This window comes from Schistocerca americana, chromosome 5 (assembly GCF_021461395.2).
Source record: "Schistocerca americana isolate TAMUIC-IGC-003095 chromosome 5, iqSchAmer2.1, whole genome shotgun sequence".
Classification (NCBI taxonomy): domain Eukaryota; kingdom Metazoa; phylum Arthropoda; class Insecta; order Orthoptera; family Acrididae; genus Schistocerca; species Schistocerca americana.
The window spans coordinates 201,604,616-201,619,561 of NC_060123.1; the positions used below are offsets into that span (position 1 = coordinate 201,604,616).

Sequence of the window (14,946 nt, forward strand, 5' to 3'; positions counted from 1 at the left end):
TCAGATCACCTAAGTTAATTGCTGTCAGGATTGGCTAGCACTTGGTTGGGTGACTGTCCAGGTCTGCCAAGTACTGTTAGCAAGCAAGGTGCACTCAGCCCTTGCGAGTCTAATTGAGGAGCTACTTGACTGAGATGTAGTGACTCCAGCCATGAAAACTGACAATGGCTGAGAGAGCCAAACCAAACAGTAATAGTACTTGGTGAACATATGAACCAAAATAGAAATTAATATGAGACAGTTCCTGTTTGAGTTTGAATACTACCAGTATGTAGCCACTAAGCACACATTTAGCAAGTATGAGATTAAGCAAAGTTCCATTAAACCTGGTGGTGTTGGAAACAAAACATTCACAAATGGAAACACTGTGCACACAGTTCTGGTAAATTTTCACGGTGTTCAGATCTCATGGGTAGAGGCAAGTTGCACAACAGTAACTGAGGAAGAGACCACCACCAGCCTTATATCTGCCCACTGGAGAAATTCATGTGAGTTGCCAGTGATATTAGCAGTCATCCCACCACAGACACCCTCACCAGACATGGGCAACATTACACATATCGACACATCCATATCTTTCATTTGCATGCACAGCAGGGTTATTAAACTTTTGGGGCTACTTGTTCCTTTGTAGAGGAGAAGAGAGGAATATGTTGAGAAAGTTTGAATTTCATAAGTTGAAACTTTTCAAGTTGTAATTTGCACAAACAAATATGTATTTCCCTATGTTAACAAGTTTATCTTACACAAGAAGGTTATTTTCAGCTGCTGTGGTTTTTCTTGTCTCCTGATGTTGTAAGTTCAATGTTTCCTATGGTTTTGTAGACTGTTGTGCAGGTATGATGATACCTCCTGTATGGCATGTTTACCAGACATCTTTCCTGATTTGTTGTCTGTATTTGCAGGTTGTAGCAACCTTTGGAACAACAGGAACTTGTGCCTTTGACCCAGCTGATGAACTTGGACCCATATGCAATGAAGAAGGCATATGGCTTCACATAGATGCTGCATATGCAGGTATAGTGGATGCCTTACTTTTATCTTCCATAACATGAAGTTTTTATATTTTCACACTTTTTGTGTATAGTCATTTAATAACCAGTCATCAAGCAATTTCACTTGTGAATCCACTGGTGAGCCAAACCTTTATGACTGTTGCCTACCACAAGATTGAATACCACCTGTTAGCATTGCAAGTAAGTGATGCCATAAGAAAAGTTGATAAGCAGAGCAAATAAAATAGGCAGTCATCCTAGTGATGATATGGGCTGCAAGTGGGGAATGTTATAAATAACTTTGAAAGGGAGCATATTGTTGTTACCCAGCACCCAGGATGAGCATCTTGGAAATGATGAAGTTGATCAGCTGGTCACACCCCACTGTTGTGAACATCTACGGACAGTGAATGAAGGATGGTGAAACCAGGAGTAGGCCACAAGATGTTAGACAAGCAGGTCTCATCTTGGGATTTGTAGGTTGGAGGCTTGCCCAACTCTGCAAAGCAGCGTAGGGAATTTTCTGTGGCAGAATGATGTTGGTGCAGGCACAAGTGCTTCAGATCCCACAGTGTACATTGTTTAATGTCGGACTTCACAGCAAATGACCACTCATATCTTATGATTGCAGTGGGAATGGGGCATTGAGATCTGACTGTGATGAATGGGGCCTTGTTGTCTTGACAGATGAATTAAGTTTCTTGTTACACCAGGTCAATAGTTGTATCCAGATAAGCCATCATCCAGACAAATGGTTGTTCAAAACATGCACTGCTCATCAGGTGCAGACTGGTGGAGGCAGTTTTATGCTACAGGGTACATTCATGTGGACTTCTGTGGGAACTGTGATAGTAATCAAAGGCACCGCAGCAATTATGGACTATGTGAACATTATTGTGAGCCCCCTGCATTACTTCATGATTGGTGTCTTCCCCGATGGAAATGCAATCTTCTGGCATGATAACTGTCCATGTCAAAGGACCTCAATCATGCTGCAGTGGTTGTGACGTGTGATAGTGAAGCCATGTTGATGTCTTGCCCACCCAAATTTGCCTGACCTGAAACCAATTGAACACATCTGTGATGCTGTTTGACACTGGGTCAACACCCACAAATCACTAGTTCATAAGTTACAGGATTGCGTGACCTGTGTGTGTGCATCTGGTGCCACATACAGGTACCTCTGGAAACCTTTCAAGGATATTTTGAGTCCATGCCACACACATTTGATGCTGTATTGTATTCGAAAGATGGACCAGCACGCTATTGATCAGGTGATCTTAATTTTTGACTCATCTGTGTAAAGTATCAAGAAAAAGTACAGTGGTCAACAGCTTTGTTAGGTTGCTACTATGTGTGATGTAAATGAGAATGAGCAGCAATAAGTAATATCATTAGCAATTTCCTGTCTGATTACATTCAAGAAAGATGCAACAGAGTAATTACTGTCTTTATGTCTCTATACCTTATTTTATTTCCATGATCCTTATAAAAGATAAACAGTGAAAGAAGCAGAATTTTCACTCAATCTTCCTTGAATACTGATCCCTTCAGTCTATCTAACCAGGTGTCAAAAGAGCAGTGTCACCCTTCTTACAAAGATACCCATTTAAATTCCATGAAGATCCCTGTTACACTTCTATGTGAGCTGTACTGACATGTTTGGTGTGTACTGTCAAACCTACTTGGTAAGCACTCTTTCCCAGAATACTCCAACATCTCTCCAGGATCTTACTATAAAAATTATAGTAGATGTCATGGATACCCCTTCTTAGGGATGCCATTAGATTTATTCTGTCAGCTTGTTGCAATCTTGTTTGTTGTGTGAATGTAGTAACCTCCATTTTTGCAACAGTCTCCAAATGGTAGCATTAAGGCCAGGTTGGTCTTCACAGTCATTTATTTCTTTGCTTGGTTTGTTTTTATGTGGAGTGCAGTTTATCATGACTTTGGGCTTTAACCACAGCCTGTACTTGTCTGATATGAACTATGTGTTCTCATTTAATCTTTTAAGTGGGTTATTTGTGAGTGTCTATGAGCTCTACCAGAGAAAAACATTTTCCTAGCTTTCTTGGCAATCTGTTTGCTCTCTATGATTATCATCCCTGTGTACACATCATGTTTGCTAATTCTCTACTTGTAATGACACTATCAAAAATATTGAGACTGTTTATAGTTAGTAAATCTGAACCATTCATTTGAATGTGGGCTGTCAAACTTGCTCAGGGAAACTGTATGACAGTGTGTACAGCATTGCCTCATAGACTGTTTGTCTCTTCTACCAGTTATATAATCATAATTTAAAGTTGCCACCTACTACCAACTATTGTGTCTGAATTTGGTTGCCAAAAGAAGCATTTGCAGTCAGATTCATTTTGGATCTCACTAGACTTAATGTTTGTACTTTCTTCAGCAATTGATTTATCTTTCTGGTACATGATCAATACAATATCCAAAGTTTTCCTACTTTCTCATTTAAGAGTTAACTGAGTTCCTAATGTGATATGCAGATGACTAATTTCTTTGATAGACAAGTGAGGGATTTGTTCTAGGGATCTTGCAGTTTTGTCTACTCTGAAAAAACTAACATCTATGCTGAGGCCCCACAAATGAGCAGTTTTCATCATTTTCATCACTCTCCATAAAGAATCATGAATAGCATCAGTTCACTGTAACAGACATAGTTGATGATAACATGAACCATGCTCCACAAATGACTGCACATGTTGCTTTCTATTGCTCTTGAAAAAGACTTCTCTACCTTCTCACACCCAAAATGCTCATTCAATTTGTTCTCCTTACATGACACCATTTACTGGAATAGGAACTATTGCAAACCTAATATTCAATCTGCTTGCAAGTAGCAGCCTCTTCTTGTTCTTCTGTGGCTTCTTGGACTTTGACTAAGGAAAGACCACTGCTCTAGTAGCAGGAGAGATAAGGCCAACTGGCTCTTTCATTACCAGTAGTACTGAATGCCCAGACCTATTCTTTGGAAGTATGGGATCAGTCATTTATCGATTAGCCACACATAACTCTATCCTATCCATGAACCAGTCCCAGAGTTTGCAAACAGCTAGCCAGTCTATACTTGGAAGGAGAGACAGCCTTGGTCGTATATTTTTGTTTATTATCGCAAAATCGATTTTCGGTCACTTAGTGACCATCTTCAATGCTGTAATATATAACTTAAATTAGTAAGCACTGGCGTCAATAAGCTTACGGTGATCACATAGACTGGAGTTGCCAATCAAGCTAGCCAGTCATCATGAGGTGACTAGTTGAAGTTGGATTAGGGTTCTCTTTATACCACACAGGCTGTGGGAAAACTGGTAAGTTCTCTGATACACTTGCAGTTGTACGAGACCATCCTGCTGCGACACCATTGACAAAATTAACAGTGGCTATATGAAATGATCATTGGTGTTGATGGCCAGGAGTCCCCACTTGGGGAAGTTCAACTGACAAGTTAGAAGTCTTCTCATTTGACGTCACATTAGATAACTTGTTACCGGTGATGATGAGAACAACACAACACCCAATCCATGTGGAGACAAAATCCTGACCCAGCCAGGAACTGGACCCAGACCCACTACTTGGCAGTCAGATGTGCTGGCCACTCAGCCCAGGGGGTGGACCAACAGCAGTTGCTGACAGTTTCCAACTGTTTGAACCATGGCTTTAAGAATGTCATGTGGGCTTCACATGACTGATGCTTCAGAAGTCCATGCTGCATCAAGATCCCATGAAGGCCACATTCCATTGCCATATCTACTCATGAAAGCTACCCATAAGACTAGCTCTTGCCAGGGCAAAAAGGAGTAAAAAAAGATGAGGTTGAACTGGCCTCTTATCGGCAAAGAGAACAGTGTTGACTTACAGTTGCCAAAGTTTCTATGTGTCTTTAGACCCTAGCCTTTTCCATTTCTTGATTAACTTCAATATACACTGAACAAAATAGATTATAGGCACGTTTCTTGTCCAACACATTATTAGATATTTAATTTCCCTATGAGCTTATCACTGTCATATTAAAATTGCATTGTTTCTGTGAGACCTATGAGATGCTTTCATATTCACTCTCTAATTTATTCCACAGGTTATAGTGGATTACTTTATGAAAATCTTATTTATAGACAATAGATGCTGTATTTAATAACATTTCATATTCCTGTAATTTTTGTGAGATCTGTTGCAGAGTGAAAATTGCATCAGCTCATGGAAGGTATTTTGCTCCTATTCAGACATACCCCAGCTGTTAATTTATCCTAGTATATACAAAAACTGCAGCAGTTCATGGAAGATATTTTCCTATTCAGACTTAGCTCAGCTATTAATTCACCACAGTACATACATTTAAAGCTGTGAATCATTGAGCATACTATCTCCAAGAAAGCCACACTGAGAAAGTATAATAGGTTGATAACAACCTTCAGAATACTAATGCAAAGTTCCAGTTATAGCTGGGGCCAGAATTCATGCACTCCCCTTTTTGTGATGCACAGCATGTGAGACAGACTATGTGGCATATTGCTCCTCGGATTTACTGGAAGACCTGGATTAATGATCTACACTACCAAACTATTAAATCATTCTAAATAAGGGTTAAAATTGTCACTACTCCTATTGTCCAAATAAAAGTCTTGTAAGAATCTACTTCCTAGAAAGATTCCAGATGTGAACACTATACTGAAAAAATAGCAGCACAAACAGTCATTACACCACCTTCAGTTGGCATTTAATGACTCCAGCTGTTACCTAATTACTTGCACTGATTATATCTACAAGTACAAAACAGGATAACAGTTCAAAGTCAATAAACAGCTAATAACAAAATAACTGCACCCTTCAAGTTTCTGCAGAACAAATAAAATTTATTGCCCTCAGTTACATCTCACAAAGGCCAACTCAAAAGAATAACAGTTCAGGCTAGCAAATGGCACCAAGCTCTGATATAAAATGGATTTTCCTATTGATCATTTGCATTCTCAGTAAACTGCACCATTCACCTAGAAAAATATAAGATTAAGCAGATTTCCACCCTCATACACATGAAAATACTTGCAAACTGTTTCAAGATCTCCATATTGGCTGTACATCTTTCCTGATGATGAAGTATCACTCATTCCCAGTCTGCAACTTGTGGTCTAGTGGCTAGCATTGCTGCCTCTGGATCACAGGTTCCCAGGTTCAATTCCCAGCCGGGTTGGGGATTTCTCTGCACGGGGATTGGGTGTTTATGTTGTCCTCATCATTTCATCATCATCATCATCATAATCATCATCATTCGTGACAGTGGGTAGGCTGTACTGAGTAAAAACAAATTGGGACTTTGGGTGGGCGCTGATTACTGTGCAGTTGAGCGCCCCACAAACCAAACATCATTGTCACTCATCCCCAGCTTGATATGGTCATACTCTTAAAATCATCACCTTTGTCCCACAGAGCCCACTCCTTGCCTGCTTCAAGCATGAGTGATGTTGGCGCCCTGATCTTGTGAGCACCCAACCATTTCAAAAGTTTATTACTATCAGGTGTTAGAAAACATCTGTGAATATTGCAGTGAAACCAGCATAGTAGACCCTTATCAAAACCCATTTAGAAGGTTTTTGGAAAGACCAACTCATCATCTCCATGCTGAACAAAGTCATCGTCTCCCAGATACCAGAAACCAGCTCTGAAATCCACAATTGCCAATAGAGTGAGCAAGGGCTGCAGCTAACTGGTTTGGCTGGCCGTCAAGGTGGGTGGTGGTGATGGCAGGTTGAGGTCAGGATACTGGGAAACCACCATCCCAGGGCAAGAGTGAGCAGTTGTGTGGTGAGTGGGAGCCTGCAAGAAGCCTGATGAGATTTCAATAACCAGTAGTGACAAACCAACAGTATACATCATTGACTGTGATGTTGCTCATGACAGCCAGAGCTTGCAGTGTGTCAGTAGTACACAGCCATTGAAGTAGGTGCTCACCAGGACATGGCTCATTGCTACAGGCCAGTGGCAGTGAGGGAAGCAGAGGCATCAGCACCAGCAACATTGCAAGGCCACTGACCTCGCAGACCCTGCACGCCACATCACCCACACAACCCGGTGGCAACTAGCAGCCTCAGAAGTAGGTGGATGGGGCATGTATGATCTCCATGTAGACCATGCATGGAAGAGGTAGCTACCATCAGCTGACACCTTCCACACAAATGGTGCAGGCAGCAGATAGTTTACCTGCAGAACTGGGAGTAAACTAGATGCCACTGCAGGCCCACCAGTTGCAGAGTTCCAAGTGCATAGAATTGGACTCTACATGAACACAATGCTGTCACTAGCAGCATCTAAATCCATAGATCCACAGAACATGTAGGTATGGACACAATGACTGCAGACCATTTTTAGCAGACTGATGGATGCCAGCAGAGATATATTCTAACTGAAAATTAAGAATATTTGTAAGGCCCTGAACCATGCTCATTTTGCTAGAGCACTGAAGTCATAACAGAACTACAGCTTGGATATGAGGTACTCATTCCATTCGTGCCACCGTTGCTTCTTCTTCCTGCTGTGTTGGTACTTCAGTGCTTCTAGACTTGGCAGCACAGCAGCTCTCAGCACATTGACATGCAGTACTGCATAACTTGCTTAGTTGACTTGACTCACTTCCATGGCCTGTTTTGTTAACCAAAGGAGATATCTTAATTTTCCTATCTGCAGAAAGTACATCTTTTTATAGCACATCAGTATCTATCTCTAAGGCACTGTGGATAACAATTAATTGGTTTAAAAGGATGTTTTATAATACACAAAATCAGAATTTAGAATGCAAAAATATTCAGTTCAATTAAATATCTCTGTCTCTCTTACAATTTTACAGCTTGAGGTGCCTCATTTATTGGCTTACCCCATAGCTAGCAGTCCTAATTAGAATTTTAAGGGAATAGAATGGCTGGCCAGTACTTATCTTCTAGGAGCCTGAATTCCAAGTACTGTTTATACATTAATTTAAAAGCAGAAAAAATTATTCCTAGTTTTTGGAACTGTTAGTTCCTAACTCAGGAAGGAGAGGTGAAGAGGTTTTCCAATGTGAATTCGTCTTGTGATACAATAAACCTAATTCCAGAACTTACAAAACCTATTTAATTATTTCATTTTATTTTCCATTGGTCCTGATAGCAATGGAGTTTCAAGGATATGGAATGAGTCATATTTTTAAAATGTTAACAATACAGCAGCACACAATTTGGTTAATTCATGACAAAACTCATTGTAACAACATGGGACACTAGAAGAAATGTCGGCCGGGGTGGCCGAGCGGTTCTAGGAGCTACAGTCTGGAACCGCGCGACCGCTACGGTTGCAGGTTCGAATCCTGCCTCTGGCATGGATGTATGTGATGTCCGTAGGTTAGTTAGGTTTAAGTAGTTCTAAGTTCTAGGGGACTGATGACCTCAGATGTTAAGTCTCATAGTGCTCAGAGCCACTAGAAGAAATAAAAACATATTACATACATCAGAATTAGCACTTACATGTACACATTTGGATTAACAACATCAAAGTACTTGAACAACAATATAACATTACAAAAACAAATAGTTTCATTTATGCATACATTGCATGGCTAACTCAGTTGTATAATAAAAACTTGCTCCTATGTACTAAAGAAATCACTAATTGAATATAATGACTTGTGTATCAGGTATTCCTTCAGTTTGCTCTTGAACTCTTGTGTTTCACGTGCAAGACTTTTGGTGACACTGGATAAAGCATTGTAAATTTTGATGCCTGTATAATTTACTCCTTTCTGTACAAGAGTATAGTTTGACTGGTTACTATGAAAGTCCTCTTTTGACCTTGTGTTGTTACCATGATATTCACTATTGATTTTGAAGAGAGAATGGCTTTCATTCATGAAACATACAAGGGAGTATATGTGCTGAGATATCACTGCAAATACCTGTAGTTTCCCAAACAGATTCCTGCATGAGTGCCTTGGTTGCACACCACTCATGATATGTATAGCTCTCTTCTGAGCAATAAAAACCTTTTTTGCCAAGGGCTAGTTGCCCCAAAAGATGATTCCATAAGCCAAAAGCACATAGAAATACCTGAAATAAGCAGCTCTTATGGCCACCTTATGTGTGGTTGATGCAATTATGAATCAGGCGAATGTTGCAGAATGTAGCCTTTTTTTCTAGATCTCGGATATGGTTGGACCAATTTAGCTTGCAGTCTATGTGCACACCAAGGAAATTCCACTTCTGTCAGTCATTATTACCCTTTGTTTCCTATCTGTAAGGTAGGATTTAATCCATGTTCCCATTATTCCACTTAACACATAGTAGTCGGCTTTATTTAGCAGAATTTTGTGGTTGACACAGTCAAAAGCTTTGGATAGGCGAATTTTCTGATAAGAGATTCAAGAATTTGATTGGTGAAAGAGAAAATAGCATCATAAATTCTTGAAAAGTGGTTTCACACAGGCATATTTTAATCTAAGGAGGACAATACCTTGTTTTAGGGATTCATTAAAAATGTGACACAAGACTATATTTATATAGCCATGACAGTGCTTGAGTATCTTAGTTGAAATATTATCAACCAACCAAGAGTTTTTGGACTTCATCTCTCTGATTGTCTTATTGATCTCACTAATTATTATGGGGGTTATCTGCATCTGGCCAACTCTGGCATTGTTAGCTTTATGCAGAAGGGCTATCGCATCATCCACTGAGCCTTCACAGCCAATTTCTTCTGCAGCTGTTAAAAATGTTTATTGAAGATATTAGTAACTTCCTCAATATTTTTTTACAATATTTCCATCCTGAATTAATTCTATATCAGTCATGTACTCTGCTTTTTTACCACTCTCCCTTTTTATAACTTACCAGATGGTTTTTGATTTGTTGTTTGACTTATCAACTTCAGATGTTATTTATATAGTTTTGGAATTTTTATTACTCTTTTTAAAATATTACAGTACAATCTATAGTCCTTCTTTTTGATGGGATGGGATCATTAGATAACCTTAGGGACTCATATAAATTTCTTTTTGTTCTACAGGAAATTCTGATCCGTTTAGTAACCCAGGGTTTTGGTTTTGCAGCCTGAGGATTGTTTCTCAAGATTATTTTTGGGAATACAGCTTCGAATAATGACACAAACTCATTAGAGAACAGATCAAATTTTTCATAAATATTCCTCTCCATAAATACAGGAGTCCAGTCAATCTGCTGTTAAGAGAAAGTTGAAGATTTCTAAGTTATCGTTACTGACAGGACTGACAGTTTTAAAGGAGTACTTAGGTTTACAATAGAGTTTGACATCATTTACTGTAAGCAGTTGACCATCAAGATCTGACAGACCACTGAGAATTTGACTTACAATAATACTGCTACTTCTGTATCTGTCTAGGAATATATTACCAATTAGGCTCTTACAAGTACTTATAACTCTAGTGGGAATGTTAACTATTGAAATTAGATTCAATGATTCCATCAGGTGTTCTAGTTCTCATCTGCTGTAATTTGTAGTTAAGAAGTTGTGTTTTGAATGTATTTGTTTCAGAAGTTGTTCCATATGGTTTATAAAGATACATATTTTCCTTTCAGGGGCCCTGTAAACTGCCAAAATTATAACTGACTTGTTATTTGTAGTAATTTCAGTCCCACAGGCTACAAAATGAGAATCTACACTGTAAGTACTTATGTCTAGGGACTTAAAGTTTACATTAGTTTTAACATAAACTGCAGTCCCTCCTTTCCCCTTTATGGGTCTACTAGCTGGCTGCTAATGAGTATCCATCAATTTGAGGCATTTCAGTTCCACCACTCGTGTTCTATAAGACCTATTACTTGTGCATAGTTTACAGATTCAGCATCAATAGAGTTGAGATATAGAAGCTCCAGTTTGTTTCTGAGACCATTGATGTTCTGGTTGAACACACAAAGTTTGCTGCTACTGGTAGTTCTTGATTTGTAGCTTCACTTTGATAGCTTAGCATCTCACCATAAACTCAGACTGTTTGGTAAATTATTACACCTTGGATTATGACCAGTCTTAACATTTAGCCTAAAAACGCCTTAGAAACAGATTGCTGATGTTCGTCTAATGATATTGACCATGTGATTATCTCTTGAGGCTTATTTTCCTATTTCACTCAGCACTTTATTCACTGCAAGTCATTTTCCCAGGCCATTTTGATGCAGTCCATGAGTCATGTGAAATCAGTGGCCAATATTGTTTACATTCACTATAGTAATGTTTTTGAGGTATTTAGCAATTGATTCATATTGCTCATCAGCTGCAATTACTTCATGATTCACACCTGACCATTGTGGTAAATCGTGACGATGCAGGATGTTGAGAACAACAACATTAGTATGAGTTAAGTGACTCAAACATTCCTTTAGTTCCTACCAGGCATTTGATGTTTCGTTTTTAAAGATATTGTTTGATGCTCCATTCAGCAAATATAATCATTTGTAGATAACTTACCAACTTCTACCAAATTTGCATGCTTCCTTAATTCAGTTAAACCTGCACCTGGTTTGATGAATCCCATAGCAGCAATCATTGTAGAAGCCTCATTTAGTATGTGAGAGGCAATTCCATGCCCATGGCTGTCAGCAATAACCATCAGTTTTCTTCTTGATTTTTCTTCCTTGGAGCTTTGAGATTGTGGTTCAAATGGTTCAAATGGCTCTGAGCACTATGGGACTTAACATCTATGGTCATCAGTCCCCTAGAACTTAGAACTACTTAAACCCAACTAACCTAAGGACAGCACACAACACCCAGCCATCACGAGGCAGAGAAAATCCCTGACCCCGCCGGGAATCGAACCCAGGAACCCAGGCGTGGGAAGCAAGAACGCTACCACACGACCACGAGATGCGGGCTTGAGATTGTGGGTGATGGTGTTGGAGAGTAGCTGTGTGTTGATCATACTGATTATCTTCAGAGCTGTTATTCACCTTAGCATCACTTATTTGAATGTCTGTCATACACCGATTAAGGGGCTTCACCTATAAATTGTGATAAAATTGTTTTGTCACTATAAACACTATAATCCTTAGAACTGTTTTTCACTTGTAAGACTGGTGAGCACTAATCTGCAATGTTCATATCAGAAGTCTCGGAGAGACCTGGACTGCTATTGTTGAGTCTGCATAATTCATTCTTCCACTCTTGAAAGTAATATACATTATTCTCTAGTGAAGGGTCTAGTTTGCCACATCGATAATGTAATGTGCTTTTGTAGCACACACATATCTTTGTCTTTTTGGAACATTGTTTGCAAAGATTCACATAAACATTTTCGTTTTCATTCGATTTACTTTGGTTTTTACTGTTATTGAGTTCTTCCGATGCACTAAATGCGTCATGCTGTATTACTTTTTGTTTTAAGTGCAATAAAAAAACACTTCATCTGTTACTTTTTTATACACCCAGTTGTATCACAAAGGTCAATTAAAACAGTTCACTGAATTCGTTGAAACACAGAATAAATGATGTATAGTTCATAGGAGTTTCTAATCCTGTGAAGCTTTCTAGGGCTAGAAATGAAAACAATTGTCAGTAGCACAACTTAAATTAATGTGATGGAAGCCACTTGTAGGCAAAGTGAAAAGGTCTCACAGTATCCCGAATCAGAAGTTAATATGGAAGATGCACGTCCCAGTTCTCATATTCCAGCGGCCAAGTTGTAACATGAACCATCCAGCAAATAACTGCTGTAGTGCACAGTTGTCATCAACACTTCTGTTGCCCATGGAAATGAATGTATTCATTTGTGGGCAGAAGTGAAAGTGGATAGGTGCCTACATGGCTATAGATTGGCTGAATGGCAGGCTCAAATTACCTGCCAGCCTGAGATGCTGTGCTATTCTCAGTTGACAGCAACCCCACTGGACACAGATGTAGTGCAGCTTGTTGATAGGTTCATAGTAAGGTGTCAGTCACCAATATCTCTGGCAGAATTACAAGAGTTGCAAGGCTTTTTTTAAGTTTAGTGAAAGCAAATTTTTCTTCATTTGCCTATTAACCTAGTATGTCTTGATGTTCTCAATTAATTCTCACAATGAATAGCTCTCTGTTCAACACTGTCTTCCTTCATTCAGTGTGGATGACTGTTGATTGGATGACTGTTAATGGACTTTTCCATTTCAGATGTCATAGGAATGTACATGGATGCCATGGAATCTTATATAAGCTGCACATAGACTTCATGAAGTAATCTTTTTCCAGAGGGTGGCAGGAAAATGAGAAATGAAGGCCATTAAAATATAGTGATGTTTTAGTACAGATAGAAACTGACAGGCACACAAACAAATTTACTGTGGATATGGTGTTATGTTACAGTATAAGACAGTTGTTGCAAAATCAGCTGACACGATGTTATTGTTACAAAAATGAAAATTATGCCTGTCTCTTCCTCAATCAAAAATTCATCACTGTTGCCTCCTCCTTTGTGAAATTGGCCTTTGGGGCTGTTCTACCATATAATTTCATTTCTACCATGATCTTCTCAAACTTATTTAGTCTTGTAATCCATATGAGAATTTGGATTTGTTTGGTTTGGTATACAGTCACTGTTCATTTAAAGAATGTTAATTAAAAATAAAAAAATAGAAGCTATTAAGAATTTTCCTACCTAAATTTAATTGGTCCAGAAATATCAGTTATGAATTATGCATGAAAAGTGTGTATAATTTAACTGATTATATTCACCTTGGATCATTTTACTTCTTCAACTCTATTGTCTGCTGTATCAATAAAGTCAGAGAGGTAAAGCACAATGTCATTCAGCATTATATCAGTTATCTATGGGTAAGTGACCAGAATATAGTTTTTAGGCATTGTAGCTTCAGTGCTTAAAGGGAACTTCCAATTCTTGTAGTGTAACAGATCCTGAAACAAAAGAGAACCAGAAAGATCAATTTAGTTATTTTTAATGTTCAGAATAACTTTTCTCCATGAAGATGCACCCAGACTGTGAATTTGTTCTCAGGCATTGGTTGAATAAGTTGCTTCTTCTAAGTAATCGTAAATTTCCCTGACTACTGTCAAGCAGTTGGAAGCCGCTGTGAATGGTTGTGTTGGGGGAACTACTGAAAGTCAGTACCAGATATATTAAAGGTACCCAGAGTACTATCCTCTCCATGAAATACATGAACTATTACTACTTTGAATTGTGAGTCAGTGACAGGTTGGAGGGTCTGACACAGGTGAGGTAGGGACCTGGGAGGGTGCAGGGTATTACATCCCCATCCCTTACCAACAAGTTCAAAGTGCTGTCTACCACTGAAACTAAAACACAGACATTGTGACACATTTCACTTGTTGGCAAGCCTACAAGTAACAACAAAGTTAGTCCAGATACTCAAGGATAACACAGGAACCAAAATTGAGGGCAATGATACAAAAGCAGAAATGCTGATCGCTTTTGCACGACTATGACCCTAGTTTGATTCTCACACTACTGCAAACATTAGTAATAGAGATATTATTTCCAGTGATATTGAGAAACAGCTGAAACTGTTGCAATTAAAAATGTATCTAAGACCAAGTGGAATCTCTGTCATATTGTATGCATAATTTGCAACAGAGTTAGCACCACTTTTGATCATAATATACTGTAGATCCCTCAGAGAAGATACTGTACCAGTGGTTCAAAGAGAGCACAGGTCACACCCATTTATGAGAAGTGTAGAAGAAGTGTTCCACATAAACATCATCCAATTTCATTGACATCCATTTGCTATAGAATCTGAGAACATATTCTGAGCTCAAACATATTGAGATATCATGAAAAGAATGACCTCTTCCATGTCAACCAGCATGGACTTCTGAAGCTTCAGTCGTGTGAAACCCACTTGACATCCTGAAAGCCATGGTTCAAGTCAGTCAGGTGGTTAAAGTATTTCTTGACTATCAAAAAGCATTTAATTCTGTACAAACACAATGG

General features: G+C 38.9%; 1 protein-coding gene across 1 annotated transcript in view; it reads left to right on the forward strand.

The window, feature by feature from the left end:
• Nucleotides 1-14,946, forward strand: part of LOC124616031 (aromatic-L-amino-acid decarboxylase-like) — a 176,838-nt gene that overhangs the window by 106,180 nt on the left and 55,712 nt on the right. Inside the window, exon 8 of the mRNA XM_047144249.1 lies at nt 906-1,017. Within this exon, the coding sequence (XP_047000205.1) occupies nt 906-1,017 (112 nt within the window). The remainder of the gene's footprint in view (nt 1-905; nt 1,018-14,946) is intronic.